General features: G+C 39.5%; 1 protein-coding gene across 2 annotated transcripts in view; it reads right to left on the bottom strand.

The window, feature by feature from the left end:
- st14 (ST14 transmembrane serine protease matriptase) overlaps positions 1–14,877 on the bottom strand; it is a 59,718-nt gene extending 44,841 nt beyond the window's left edge. Inside the window, exon 1 of one of the 2 annotated variants that reach the window (XM_072716455.1) lies at positions 14,577–14,877. In XM_072716455.1, the coding sequence (XP_072572556.1) occupies positions 14,577–14,603 (27 nt within the window). In that variant the 5' untranslated portion in view covers positions 14,604–14,877. The remainder of the gene's footprint in view (positions 1–14,576) is intronic. The other variant, XM_072716456.1, reaches the window with a different exon arrangement.
- Positions 14,878–16,481: the final 1,604 nt, after the last annotated feature.

The following is a 16,481-nucleotide window of genomic DNA, read 5'->3' as shown; positions in this document are numbered from 1 at the left end:
GATGTGGAAAATGAATCGCTACTTTAGTACTTGAGTACTTCACAGTACTTTAACAGAAAAACTGGTGTAATATTACATTTGATTTCACAACGTCAGTTCCACGTCAGATGTCACTGCGTATTCACGTCAACGTTGTACGTCAGTTTTTGGTTTTGACTGAACGCGAAATGGCGAACGAACTTGAAATTGAGGACGCACCTCCGGGCTGCATCACAGTAAAAAGGTCCTGGCTTCAGTCCTGGGTCCTTTCTGTGTGGAGTTTGCATGCTCTCCCCATTTTCGCTGGGGGCTCCGGTTTCCTCCCACGGTCCAAAAGTGTGCAGGGTAGGTTGATTGGTGAGTCTAAATTGGCCTGTAGTTGTGGGAGTATGTGCGCATTGTGGTGTGTTGGCGACTGCCCGGGGTTGGTTCCTGTCTGTGCCCATTGTTCCTGTGATAGGCTCTGGTACCCCCAGGACCCCATTTGGGATTAAGTGGTTTCAGAAAATGGATGAATGGATGCACCGCCCGATCTTTAATCGGTGGTGTGGCAGCATTTTAGCATTCCGGTAATCACAAACGAAAATGACAAGAAAAGCACAGACAAGACAAAAACAGTGTGCAAACATTGTAAAAGACTGATAACTTACACAAATAGCACAATGAACATGCTTCAGAATGTCCACCAGCACCACAATGAGCTGAGTGAAGATTATTAAAAGGGCAAACCACTCTAAAAAGCTGCACATGCAAGCCTTAGTTTATTTATTTGAAGATATTTTTTTTATTTACCTATTTTGATTTTGGATTTTTTTTTTAAAACAGTATTTTATTCAATTTCAGTTGCACTGTTAAGAAGAGGACATGTTTTGTACAGTTTAGAAAGATAAAGGAATATTTTTGAATAAATTTGACTGCATTCTGCTAGAAAAATCGTGAACGCAGAATCGTGATTTCGTATCAAATCGTGTGTTGAGTGTATCGTTACATCCCTAGCTTCCACTAAATATTTTAGTGGTTTATTAGTTTAACATTATTGAATTAAACTTTGGAGTTAGCGGATTAGTAGTTAATCAAAGCTAACTTTTTGGCTAGCTATGCCCGCCACTGCTTTTAACAGTATTTTCAAATCAATGTACAGTATTTACAGATCTAAGTAACTTTAACTTTTCGCTTATTCAATCAGATTATACTAATTCCTTGACCACAAACTAACAAGGAATATTGGTGAACAAGTGAGTTTATCTTGGTTAATCATGGTCCTTTTCAGACACAGACAAAGAGACACACACACACACACCTTTGTATATCTCTGCGGTAGAGACATTTTTATGGGAAAAACCCTAATACCAACAAAGACATCCTTATCCATTACCCAGTCCTAAACCTAACCATAAGTAAGCGAACAATATACAAGAGTTCAGATGTTTTTAATTTTTTTGATTGCAATCACAGATTTTTATAAAATTCAGTTTCCCTTGTGAGGACCAAAAAAAATCACCCCCACTATGTTAAAACAACAGGTTTTTATACATTGTGGGGATATTTGGTCCCCATAAATTTAATATATACATAATCCACACTCACACACTGGCTACTTTCTTAGGCACACCTGTTCAACTGCTTGTTGAAGCAAATATCTAATCAGCCAATCATACGTCGGCAGCACAATGCACAGCATCATGCAGAGGCAGGTCAGGACCTTCAGTTGATGTTCAGATCAAATACCAGAATGGGAAGAAAGGTGAAGTAACTTTGAACGTGGTATGGTTGTTGGTGCCACACAGGCTTGTATGAGTATTGCAGAAGCAGCTGATCTGCTAATATTTTCATGGGGTTTACAGAAAATGTATCAAAAAAAAAAATCCAGTGAGTGCCAGTTCTCTAATGAACACGTTAGTGGCAGCGGTCAAAGAAGAATGGCAAGACTTGTTCAAGCTAATAGAAAGGCAACAATAACTCAAATAAACACTCACTACAACCAAGGTATGAAAAAGACACACATCAAGCCTTAAAGCAGATGGGTTACAGCGGCAGAAAACTACACTTGGTGCCACTTCTGTCAGCTATGAACAGAAAAAACTGAGGCTACAGTTGGCAAGGGCTCACCAAAATTTGAGAATACAAAATTGGAAAAACATTGCTGGTGTCACGCCCAGCTCGTACGATCCTCGTGTGTGCCACGCCCACCTCGTTACCCAGTGTTTCTTCCCGATTGTAATCACCTGTGGCTTGTTAAGTTCAACCTGTCGTGTATTTAGTCCGTGTCTGTCACTATTCCCCAGATCTGTCATTGTATTGTTAGTGGATGTTCGTGCCTGTCTGCTCTGTCGTTAACAATAAACCCCGTTTGTCCGTCTTCACGGCTCCGCTCGCCTGCTTCTCCGCTCGCCAGCTTGCGACCCATGACAGCTGGTTAAATGAGTCTTCATTTCTGCTGTGGCACTTAGATGGTAGGGTCAGAATTTAGCATAAACAAGATAAAAGTATGGCTCCATCCTGCTTGTGTCAACGATTCAGGCTGGTGGTATAATGGTGTGGAGGATATTTTCTTGGCACACTTTGGGCCACCTAGTACCAATTGAGCATCGCTTAAATACCATAGCCTACCTTATTGTTGCTCACCATGTCCACCCATTTATATAAAAGCACAGTGCACCCAGCTTCTAATGGCTGCTTCCAGCAGAATAACACGCCATGTCACAAAGCTCATATAATCTGAGCCTGGTTTCTTGAACATGACAATGAGTTCACTGTACTCAAATGGCTTCTACAGTCACCAGATCTCAGTCCAATAGAGAATGTGGTGGCACAGGAAATTTGCAAATATCAGACAATTCCCCATGATGAATTTTGCCACCCAGTTACCACACCACTACCAATAAAATTTGCCAAATTGGGGGGCTGGTAATAGAATAAAAATATAAATTTTAGAATATTAAGAAAATCATCTTGCACACCTCTACAATGTTCCTGGGAAGTTTACAAACAGATCCACAGAATATGTTTTGATGGGAGATGGCTGTGTTCACAAGATGGTGGCTGCAGCCTCCATTTTCGCCCTCGGTTGCCTTCTGTCGTTGCAGTTTCAATGTTGAGCATCAAGTCTTATGTCAGGTGTAGATTTTCATCCATATAATGTTTTTTTGTGAAATGCCAATAAGAACCAATAATGGTCAAATACAGTACATAAAGTAATGATAACACAGAGTGTTATCCTGTTCACAATGTTAAGTCTGTAATAAATGTCACCCTTCTCTTTGCTGTCACTAAGCACCGTTACTTCAGTTTTGGTGCAGTTCATCTGAAACAGGTCCTGGTCCAGAACAGGTCCAGATCTTCACACATACAATGTGTGTGCAAAGTTAGGAAAAAAGATTGGATAAATAATTTTGAGTTATGCTGCAAACAAGATCAAAAATATGAGAGGGCCCTTCTATTTACCATCACTATGCAGCGGTGCTTTAATTTTAAATTAGTTTAAAAGTATTATCACATAAACTGCAAAATTTGAAAATGATCCATAAAATAAATTTAGTTACTGGGTTTACATGACCAAGTGTCTTCTATAGTTGCCATTTCCTTCCTCTGCTGCTACATTGTCTCAACAATGAAGCTGTGCAGTTTGTCTCAAAATTAAATCAGGTATAAATATTCAACCATAGAATGTTTTTGTGAAGCGGTAATAAGATCCAAATACTTTTTGACTTATCACATTCTAAAAAGACAAATGTCTTTTTACCCTTCCTTTTTGCACCATTAAGCAGCATTGCTTCAAATTTCATCAGTTCCTTATGGTGGCCCCTAGAGACAAAACACAAACAAAAGAAAAAGCAGAAACAAAATGAAAATGCGCTGCAATTCAAAAAAGACAAACAAAAGAAAAAGCAGAAACAAAATGAAAATGTGCTGCAGATTAAAAAACACGCACAAAAGGTTTCAGCAGAAACAAAATGAAAATGTGCTGCAAGTGAAAAAAGACAAACAAAAGAAAAAGCACAGCAAGTAGACGATCCCAAACCGGAAGTGCTCCACCACGCTAGGGGGCACGGTGAGCTCATGTGGCCCAGTCGCTACCCAGTAGTGATGGGAAGTTCGACTGAATTAACTGATTTGATTCTTTCGAGCTGTCCGTTGTAATGAATCGATTCTAAAATCGATACTGTGATTCACTATTTTTTTTCGTCTTTTTTGCGCCTGACCGTATGGCTCAACGAATCATGGGAACGGATAATAAACCAAACGGTGTCTTGCACTTGCAGCGCATTTTCATTTTGTTTCTGCTTTTTTTTTTGTCTTTTTTGAATTGCAGCGCATTTTCATTTTGTTTCTGCTTTTTCTTTTGTTTGTGTTTTGTCTCTAGGGGCCACCGTAGTTCCTCACCTATACAATGTGTCTACAACGATTGAAAAAGATCTTTCAAACATTTTCAGTTATAGCGCTAGCAAGATCAAATGTCAACCTTCCCTTTTCTTTGGTGTGTTTGCAAAGTTTGAAAAAGATCCATCGCAGACTTCTGAGTTATCACATTAATGGGAAAGCATCTGCTGCAGTGGCAGTGTATTGGTCCCATAACCACTTGCATTCTGTTATGTCCGGGTATCGACGGGCGAACAAGCAGGAGACCGAGCCGTGAATACAGGCAGAAAACGGGGTTTATTTAGGCAAGACGGGTAAACACAGCAACACAACATCAGTGACGGATCTGGGGAAACAGACTTGAACGCGGACTAAATACACAAGACAAGCAGAAAATAACAGGCAACAGGTGATCACAATCGGGGTAGCACGTGTAGGTAATGAGGGGGTGTGGCACACACGAGGATCGTACGAGCAGGTCATGACACATTCCCTGCCTGGGGAAGAGCGTTTCAAAGGACTCAAGTTAAGTTTAAAAGATCACCACTGATTACATTATACATCTCTGTGATTCATATTAATTATGGTTTTATTACTTTGTATTTGGGGAGTTCTGTCTGCATTATGCCAAGAAAACTGCCAATATTTGGAAAGGTACAGCAGTGAATTTTACACCAAGCTGTAAAGTTATAAGAAATGAGAAGAATCCAGGATAAATTTACTTGGATCCTGGTGATAACAGGTACAAAACCGGACTCTGTGTGAGCACTACCTTATCACTTTAACTGGCATGTGCATTTCCAGGAACAAGAGTCAAACAGGCTCAACAGGACAAACAATAGCAAGGCTGAAGACAAAGGTGTGACAGAAGACCTTCATCTTTACAAGCCTCTTGCATTCCTTTGTGTTCAAGATATACGTTTCCTTCAAACACTACACTATAAGCCACAAAATGTTACACATCAATCAACTCCTCATTGGTGCGAGATAAAATGCCCTCTTTGGTATATTGTTCTATTTGTAACTGTAGACAAATCATAAGACTATTTTTATGTGACCAATTACAATGCAAAAATCATTAACTGAGTTCACATTTTCTCAGTGCAACACATGTTCAAGACTCATTCTCCTCCCATGATTTGTTATGTATTCCTTTGTATTCAGTTGTCAGAAGACTAAATATGAAGGAATATGCAAGGAAACAAGTCATAGGAGAAGCATGAGTACCTTACATACAGAAAAATATGGAAAATACAATACTGACTTTTAAATAGTTATCATTAGCTTACTGGAGTAAGAAAGTTTGTGTGTTTCATTCCAAAACATCATTAAGATGTCAGAGCTATTAAATACTGAAAATAAATTAAACAAGCCAGAAGCATTAAACAGAGAACATTCATAACCATATAGATTAATTTTTCTAATAAAATTCTCTTACCAACCATTAAGCAATGACTGATGGTAGTGGACACTGCCATAATGTAATAAAAATGCATATAACACCATATTACTAGGGCTGGTCCGAATACCATTTTTTGAGCTTCGAGTATTCGGTAGTGATCAACATCGAATATTCGAAGCTTCGGTGGGAGGGGGCTGAAAATATTCTTATCTCTAATAAAGGCAGGAATCTGTGTGTGTGTGTGTCTGTCTGTTGCATTTTTATGTCGAGAACCGTTCATCCAACTGCTGCGGACGCAAGGGAGTGCAAAGTCGCATTTTTGTGTAATATGGATACAGGCAAGTCGCGACACTTTCAGAATGATTAAAATTTTAATAAATGACAGAACAGCACGAGCCGAAAGCCGGGCGCTACATGCGGCCCGGACGGGGTTTATATTATTTAAGAACGAACACTGCACTATAATACAAAACAATAACAGGTGTGTTAGAGCAATACTTTAAATAAGGTAGCCCAACATTTATCAATTAACGAAGTTCAACGAATTTAATACATAAAGAACACGGCAGCAGCATACTTTCAATAAAATCACACATTTTAATTAACGAACAGTTTAAATAAAATTAAATGAATTCCCTCATAGAATAAAAACAGAAATCAACTTGTTGTGCTGTAGTGGTAGGCCAGTTTCAAATCGCATATTTGATACACTGCCTTTATTTTATCTTCAGTCAATTTAAAGTGCTCCCACACAACTGAGGTCTTCGGCATTTTTGTCTTCTCTCTGAGATAAAGTAAATCCATGGGCGTAAATCCCGGGGGGTACGGAGGGGACATGTCCCCCCCTATCCGAGGGTTGTCCCCCCAAAAAAAATTATATATAAAAAAAAAATCGCACTATTGTGAAAAATACATGTATGTATACCTAAAATAATTCTGTAAGTAGAAAAAAAAACAAACGCAAAAAATGCATTTAGAAACAGTTGAGTTCCCCCTCCCCTTCCTCACAGTGGTTTGGCCAACTGCCTGCTTTCCCAGGTCATCTCACCTACTCTACACACACGAATCAGGTGTGTGGCTGCGGCTCAATTAATGTTGAACTCCAGTAAGTAGGGTATTTTATTCACTTTAAATAAAGCGATTCTCTTTAATGTAGTTGATGCAGACTCATTCATAAATTAGTTGCGGCAAAATGATGGCCCTTAGTGCCCCTTAGCCTTTTGTGGTTCACACAAAGAATTACTCCTTTCTCACCAATACACCTAACCAAGCCATGGGACAGTGGAAGAGGCGGCCATCTGCTCCATTCTCTGCTACCTTCAGCTTCTCAAGCAGCAGGAGCCTTCAGCTAGATCAGTGGTGGCCAATCTTATCCGCAAAGGGCCGCTGTGTATGCGGGTTTTCGCTGCAACTCCCTAATTAGGTCACTAATTAGAGGACTGATTGGCTGAAGAGTACTCACACCTGGGTTTGATCAGATGACCTACAGGTTATCCCAAAAACCTGCATACACACCGGCCCTTTGCGGATAAGATTGGCCACCCCTGAGCTAGATAGAACAAGCAATTTCGCCAGCTCCCCTGCAAAATCTGCTTCCGTGACAGAGCTGCACGAGCTCACCAAAATTGGACAGTTGAAGACTGGAAAAATGTTGCCTGGTCTGATGAGTCTCGATTTCTGTTGAGACATTCAAATGGTAGAGTCAGAATTTGGCGTAAACAGAATGAGAACATGGATCCATCATGCCTTGTTACCACTGTGCAGGCTGGTGGTGGTGGTGTAATGGTGTGGGGGATGTTTTCTTGGCACACTTTAGGCCCCTTAGTGCCAATTGGGCATCGTTTAAATGCCACGGCCTACCTGAGCATTGTTTCTGACCATGTCCATCCCTTTATGACCACCATGTACCCATCCTCTGATGGCTACTTCCAGCAGGATAATGCACCATGTCAGAAAGCTCGAATCATTTCAAATTGGTTTCTTGAACATGACAATGAGTTCACTGTACTACAATGGCCCCCACAGTCACCAGATCTCAACCCAATAGAGCATCTTTGGGATGTGGTGGAACGGGAGCTTCGTGCCCTGGATGTGCATCCCACAAATCTCCATCAACTGCAAGATGCTCTCCTATCAGTAAGGGCCAACATTTCTAAAGAATGCTTTCAGCACCTTGTTGAATCAATGCCACGCAGAATTAAGGCAGTTCTGAAGGCGAAAGGGGGTCAAACACCGTATTAGTATGGTGTTCCTAATAATCCTTTAGGTGAGTGTATATGACTATTCATTTTGACAGCTTTAGTCTAAGTGATAAATAACAAAAGTAGTAATTTTGTAATAAATACAATTGTAATCACTGCTTAAGACTATTCCAAGAATGACATACAGACCTGGACACTCCATAATACCTAAACACTTGCAAATAATCTGTGACTGTAAAAACAGTCAAAGGATACCACATATAGAGACTTTTCCATTTATAAAGCCTGTTTTATCTCAGGCTGTGATATTTTATGGTTTTCCTACTGGAAAATAAGGAGAAAACAAAAGGAAAGTCTTTTAAGGAAGTCCTTAAGTTCAAGTTTTTGATATCACTGACAGCGTCAGCCTTATTTTGTATGTTATTCTTCAGCTCAATTATCGAGACAAGTCCCTGAACAGACATTGAAATGTCTATAACTCTATAAAAGATGTGTCAATAATGGATTCAACAGTTCCAAAAACCTATTCACTGTTTTCTGTCACAATCGGGAAGCAAGGGAATCAAAGGCAGTGTGAGGGTCAAACAAAGATTCTTTATTGATGCTATGGCATTAAAGACAGGACTAGGGAGCAGGAAGCACTTTTATACAAAGAGTAACAAGGGAACAGTACAAGAGGCAGCTGGAGTGAATCACAAAAAGGCAGGAACAAGAGGTAAGACTAATATGAAACAGCCAGAGAAGGAAACAGGAGGGTCGGCTGGGCAGAGTGTGACATTTTCACTTCCATGAGTAAAATTAAAATCCCATTGCAATCAAACAGAAAAAGCACTGTTTCTAACAAAGACTTATATTGTGACACATTTTATCCTGAATTTTGTCAGACTGGTTTACAATTAACACTGGTTATTCCTAGCGACAAAAGAAAAATGTCTAATGGCATTTACAGCTGAATCTTAATAACATAATAATCCTATTATAAAACAGGATCAGAATAACATTGTGTTTATAAATGGCAAACAAAAATCTGGTATTTCATTATTGAAAAGGAGAAATGTTGTCAATTTTACTAAGGTAAAATTTTTGTACAAAAAACCATAATACTTTATATTTTTATCCCCTGAAGAATAAGCAAAATAGAACTCAGAATGAAATAGGCATGGCAAACTGAATAAATGACAATTGAAGATTCTCAAGATTAAGAAATTCAGCAAGTTCATAAGTGACAGAAGATGGATAACCAAGATTAAGCTAAAGGTACTTCTACAATTCAGCGTGTTTAAATATAAATGCATCATAAATCACATAGCATACTTCAGATGGGCAACATTTATTACAATTAATAAAATTTTGGGGTTGCATCACCTATTCTCCAGATCTGCCATGTAGCTGGATCCCTGCCAAGAAGCCATGGCAGAGCCAAAAGGCAAAGCCTCTTTTGACAACAAAAGCACTGCTTCACCATAATCATGCTATCAATAGTAGTGAAAAAACCCACTATTCTGTTGTCCATTTGACTTATGTGCCTTATGAATTCAACACAAATTTGCCGGTAAATCCAAACACCAAATTAAAACAAGGAACACATTCAAAGTTCACAACCAGACTGATTATGTGAGTGGCTCAGTTAGTACATGGTGCTTGTGACTGGAAGGTCTCAGGTTCAACTACCATGCTCAGCAGAGTGATTTCACTGAAAAGTCCTTGAAAAAGGCAGCAGCTCCGGGGACTTTCGGACCCTGCTTTCCTAAAGAAATGTACATTGCTTTAGATAAAAGTGTCTGCCAAATAAATAAAATGTAACCCTGAGGACCAAAACAAAGTCTGAGAACCCATTACAAAATGAAAATCAAATACACAGCTTAATGATCACAGCATAAATGTGTAATTACACAGACTGTGTGTAAATAAGAGGCTCATTTTCAGTTTTTGTTGTTACAAAATATCTAATTTGTGTTCCTGCTACAGACACCAGACAACTGATAACAAGCTGTAGAAGAACTGTAGTCAGAGCCAAAATGAAATGAAAGCTATGCAAACTCAGCCTCCCATTACTACCACAACCACAAAACATAACAGATTACATGCAGGTGGTTTCTGCTGATCCTTAACAAATACTTCAAGGATAAGCAATTTGAGGTTGCCCACCCCATTTCATTTTTTTTGCCTTGCTGGAATGAATTTAAAAATTATACACAATTTTCATGTTTTGTATGGCATACCAAAATGACTCAAATGGGTACAGAACAGGTCATGTTCTACTTAAGTGAAATGGTACGTAAGAAATAAGCTTTTCTGTGATTTTAGTATTTATAATTTGAGTTCATCCAACATTATCATTTCTGAAAAAGCAATACACTGACAAAAAAGAAATTTCCTTTTGTTCTTCCAGGTCATGAAGAATATTTTTGACCACATTTTAAAATAATTTATTTCATTATGAAAAGCATGAAAAGGAGACAGTAGTCTTGTGGGGGGTATGAGTTGATATTAGTTTTAAAGCATAATGGCCTTGAGTTTTTTTTCCCTATGTAGAGTTGAAACTTCATGAACAGAGCAGCAGGTCATCTAAGTCAGTGTTTCCCAACCTGGTCTTCAGGGACCTCCAGACAGTCCTTGTTTTTGCCACTATGAGCTGGGAGGGAGTAAAAAGGTGGACTGTCTGGGGGTCCCCGAGGGCCAGGTTGGGAATCACTGACTCCCAGGCATTCCCATTAGCCACCAGAATGTGGTGAGAAAATTTTCTTCGTTTAACCTGCCAAAGGTGAAAGCATTTCTCAAACAAGCGAAGATGATCTCAGCTGCTAGGCTAAAGGCCACAACAAGTGGCTTGAATGAGATCCAGCAGAAATCGACTGATGTATGAGAGAGGCTAGGCATCTTTGCATGCAAACTGCATTTAGCCTTTTGTGGTTCACACAAAAAATTACTCCTTTCTCACCAATACACCTAACCAAGCCATGGGACAGTGGAAGAGGCGGCCATCTGCTCCATTCTCTGCTACCTTCAGCTTCTCAAGCAGCAGGAGCCTTCAGCTAGATCAGTGGTGGCCAATCTTATCCGCAAAGGGCCGCTGTGTATGCGGGTTTTCGCTGCAACTCCCTAATTAGGTCACTAATTAGAGGACTGATTGGCTGAAGAGTCCTCACACCTGGGTTTGATCAGATGACCTACAGGTTATCCCAAAAACCTGCATACACACCGGCCCTTTGCGGATAAGATTGGCCACCCCTGAGCTAGATAGAACAAGCAATTTCGCCAGCTCCCCTGCAAAATCTGCTTCCGTGACAGAGCTGCTCCAAAGCATCAGAGACATGGCCTTATAATGTACAGACCAGCTGAATTTCACAGGTTTGGCCTGTGTGACTGACTCTCTGATGAAGTGAATGGTTCTTCACATCTAGTTCTGTTCTTTTGAGAGGTCTGATTAAATCACTGACTGACTACATATATTCTGAATGTATTTTTGTCAAATGCAACTCCCACATATCACAGGGCAAGACAACCAATAATGCACTTGTTTTCCCTGCCTGCCATGATGAAATTACACTCTCCCCAGGTTGAGCATCAGGGTGCTGTGCATATAAAATTGATCAATTCAAACTACAATTCAACTAGTCAGCATAATTTCCAGTTTGGTTAGGATGCCCAACTATGGAATGCAGTCTAGAAGGGTCCCCTGACATGGTCAGCCCTGGTTGAAGGCCAGTTTATTCACAGTATTTATTTTGGTACCGTGAAAGCCACATGACACATGCAGGCTGGCTGTTCCCAAGAAGCTGACCACCATTGGTTGATGGCCATTTTGCTTAGATCTGCACAGCCCCCTTTAAATGGACCTTTGCCCATTTCCCCGTAATGAGCTTGGGTCAGAAATTTCTGTGTGAATCAGATCTGCAGTCCATAGCAAAATGTACATTCTTATCACAGACCTGCCACTGCAGCATGCATTTAGGTATCCTATTGCAGAGCAGGACGGCTGCTCTTCCAACCCTTGAATCACCGTTGCACCTTCTGCTGCACAGTGGGGTGTAAACCGGTAAGTCTCAATTTTCTTTCTTTGGCATGGTGACCTTTCTCTCAACCAGTCGTTCAGAGACGAGGCCATACTGGAAACAGTACATCGACAGTGTGCCCAAGACACATCACTTTCCATGCTGTACTACTGTAAGTTTAAAGGCAGCTGGGGATGCAAAAGGTTCTGTTCTGTTAGATCTGTGGTGCATTTTATAACACCTGCCTAACCCACTGTCATTTTTTCTTCACTGACGTTCACTAAGAATCAGCTATGCAGTCAGTGCAATTACATACTTAAACACACAGAATAATATGAAAGTTCTGTTTCAGACCTGAATGCCTATTTGGCAGGAAGGCAAAAAAACTACAGTCTTTTGAACTACACATGGTAAGCTGATCTCAGGTTTTGTTCTGCCCATTTCCAGCAGAGAACAGGTCTAGGAATGACATGCCCACCTATCATAACATATGACTACTGTATTACAGCAGTCTCTAGGAACCGTATTTAAAATCATACCAGATCACTCAAAGGAAATCACCATGTGACATGATCTCAACAGGATGGATAGAAGGACTGCTCAATAACTAAAGCATTGTTAATTATTTTCCCCAGGTTTATTCCTCACACAAGCATTCAGTACAAATACAAGATGGAGGCATTCCCAGATTAGTGTAAGAAAATTATTGGTTTCATTAATTTGGAAGGGCAAAGCAAAAAAAAAAAAAAAAAGCAACTTGTCTCGGTGAATTTCTTATGTTTTCTGCATCTATTCATAGGGCAGTCATAAGACACCCCTACTACCTCCAGAGTAGAGAAAGGCTTCATTCCTCCACATCCAATCTACACAAATGATATTTGCAAATTGAAATATGGACCAAATACAGAGCAGTAACCCCAAGACTCTTTGTAAACCAGAGCTAAATATTCACCATGGGATAACTAGCCACAGGCCAAACAGCTACACTGAGGTCAGAACAGGTGTTGATGAGAGCCCACAATTCCACAGGTGGTCAGTCCCAATATACAAACCTTCTTCCAGTAATCACTGAAGATCTGATATAACAGCAACATGAGGATGCACCTTCACCGGGACGCGGAAGTTTGATGGTCCTAGAAGCCTTGCTTTGGCTTACCAGTAACATACTTTGGGCTGCAGCCCCCAGTGTGGAAGACCTGTGTTTCAGTCTTTTCAAGGCCTACTCAGGAGTGATAGCACTTTTGATGGGACACCCAATGCTACTCATGTGTGCCTTCAATATTTGTTCAATGTCAATATATAGATGGAGGCAAGTATTGGTGTCAACCCAAGACACTATTGCAGTGCTTGTTAGTTCAGCCTATACAATAGATTATAAAGAGAGGAAGTTTGGAGGTGGAAATAAATGACATTCAATGATCACTTCAGAAATACATTATATAATTATCAAAGGGTGTAGGTTTGGTTTCAACAATAGTAAGGACCAAATCAGCCCCAAATACCTCAACACACACTATAGAGTTGAGTTATACAGCCATACATTCATCTTCAGTACATGCAAATCCATTCAGGATTATGCTGATTGTGAAGACCATTCTCGGTGGCATCTGTGTTTTTTAAATATTACCTTTCATAAAGACTCTACATTTGTAGCCTGGCATGTACACAGCCTAAATACAAAATCTGGTTAATTTTAAACCGGAAAAGGATGCAATGTGTATATTTGAAAGTTCGTCGGCATTTAGCATTTAACCAAAATATAAAAAACAGATATGACAACCAAACTTTCAGTATTCAGTGTTGTTCAGTTTAGATCTTACTGAGGCCCACATTGATTACTATATCAGATTTGTTTCTGACTAATTAATATTTCAAACTACAAAAACTATACAAAACTGATAATCCCAAACTAATCACATCTACATCCCATACCATTTCTGCAGTAAAGCTTAGATGATAATCCTGGAAACCCATCCCAGGAAGCAAATGACAACATGCCAATGCATCGCAGAGATCACACACCATGATCAATTTATATAACACTTCATCTGAAATGTTTTTTTGACAGAGAACATTAGCTGAACACACAACCAAGCTCCACACACACACACAGTAAAGGAATCAAACCCAAAACCCTTCAGTTCTGGGGCCACCATATTGCCCTAATTATAGCACATAAAGGAAATCAAAACAATGTGTATTATAGTACATTTTCACCATGTCCGATAAGATCAAAATTACCCAAGAAATCATGATTCGTATGATCAACATAAAATGGGTCATTATTTTTGAAAATGTTTTAACGTATTTGATAAAGAATTTTTATAGTTCTACCCTTTATGTGTGAACACAATAAACTGAACAGAAATACAGGTCTATTAAAACATCTATAACTGTTTAGGTGTCATTTTAAAAGTACTTTTAATAAGCGAAATCAGACGTCGGTACAATCGGGGCGTCAGTTACAGCTCCACCTTAAACAATACTCTGCAGAAACTCTGATGGGTTTTCAGATACGGTTTGCTTGCTTGCGTGATTGCTTGTTGTTTTTAACAAACATTCACATCAGTAGCGAAGAGAAGTAAATTGGGAGGCAACTGATAAAACTGATACACATTTTAAAATAAAGGAAACACGTACCTTATTTTGAAATGCAACCGAGCTCATCCCCTTGCTATGGCTAATACTTCCAGGCAGAATCCAAAAGTGCTTAACACTTCATTAACAAAAAAGTAACCAAACAGACCAGCAATAGATCTGTGAAATTCAGGTGTTTAACCTTGTAGGTATAAAAAAAATCACTTTAAGGTCGATGATAGATGAAACAGACACGCAAAAATGTGATAACGTATTTTCTATCCTTCCTTCTAAATTAAGCTAGATGATCGTTCCTTCTCTTAACTAAAACACCCTCCGCCCTTTTCGATCCCACTGTGACGAAACAGTACCTGTCGCGTGACAGGGGTGCACAGTGAGTGAGTGCGGCTTGTGTTCCTCTTATAGCAGTACCTGCGCTCTATGTTTGTTTGATTGGGCTTAGCTTGTAAATTGAAATACGTATAATAAAGTTGGATCATTTTTTGAATATCAGTCTAAATCTTTAAAACTAAAAGAGCAAATGTTTCACTGAATGTGTCACCTTTATATTATTACAGCTACACAAGCCATTCATACACGAGTATCAGCCCCTTAACGTATGCTTGTTTGTAGATGAGATATCAGAAACTATGAATGCCAGTTATTGCTCATTTGCCTGGGGCTTCAGTGACAATTGCTATGGAATTTGGTAGCATGTCATAAGGAATTGTTTTGAAGGTGATGCCAGTTTTATGAAAGGCATTTTTTAAATGGGTGGAAACAATGGGTGGATAGAATAAGCGTGCCTGTCAGCGTACCCCAAAACCCATGAGCAAAATGAAATTAGCCCAGAAGCGTCCGTTTCCAACTGGAGACATGCCACTACCTCACCAAGCAAGTTAAGTGTTACATTTAAGTACACCATGTACTCAATCTCCCACAAACCACAGAGCAGTACGTATTTCCCTCATCAGAGGCAGCGAGAAGGCACTGTTCAAGGCATGGACATAACTTATCAAAACCAATAAACAAGACTTACTAATACAACACTCCCCCCAAATAATCATGTCTCCCACTAAATGGGTTGAGATCTCAAGCCCCCCAATTGTAAAACCAAAGTTATGCCCTTGGTTGAAGCACTCTGCCTCCTGCATCAGGTGGTCTAACTCTTGGTAACCTCTCAGCGAGATCATGCCATATGAAATAAAAGATTACAAGGCTGTAATAATTAAAGAAAAATAAGAAACCCTGGGGAAATCCAATTTACGACTGCTCTTAGTCCCAACTTCAGAGCTCCACACATTCTCTACTCAAATTACCACTATTCTCCCATCTCCCAGTGCTGCCTACCACTTTATCCATATAGCTAATTGCACCTAACCAGCCTGGGTTGGGACCGGCTGACCTCCCAAATAGCTTTTTGTAATAACCCCTATATCTCCACGGTACCTGCCTTATACCATCCCCTGACTTGCTCAACCATTGGTTAAAAAGGAAAAATACTACAGGCTTAATACCATAGCTCAATTACATTGAGGAAACCAGTTATTACAGCAGGGATTAGCCTTTTGCTGAATCATTAATTCAAGAAGCAAACATCAGTAAAACAGCAGTAAATTATACAACATCATGGTTTGTAGTCATTCTTTACTATATCGATGATTATAAAAGTGACAATGTGTCATAACATTATTATTTAACATTCTTGAGTTTATGCATCGCAATGCTTCATGCTATAATATGTATGTTATAATTTGTAAATTAACTAATAACAATCATAAGATCATAAATCATTATGATCATAAGTCATTATTATTCTTCCACAGACCCTGTCACTTGTAATATACAAGTGAGACAGATAGTGTACTTTTATTTCAGAGTATTAGGATTAGTTTGTCCATTATGCTACAAAATATAATGCAAAATGTCAGGTTTCTTTTCTTTTCAGATCAGTAAATGTGTGTTCAT

Source organism: Paramormyrops kingsleyae, chromosome 9, assembly GCF_048594095.1.
Source record: "Paramormyrops kingsleyae isolate MSU_618 chromosome 9, PKINGS_0.4, whole genome shotgun sequence".
Lineage (NCBI taxonomy): Eukaryota > Metazoa > Chordata > Actinopteri > Osteoglossiformes > Mormyridae > Paramormyrops > Paramormyrops kingsleyae.
Note: the sequence above shows the minus strand (reverse complement) of the source record. Positions and strands in the feature narration are given on the sequence as shown.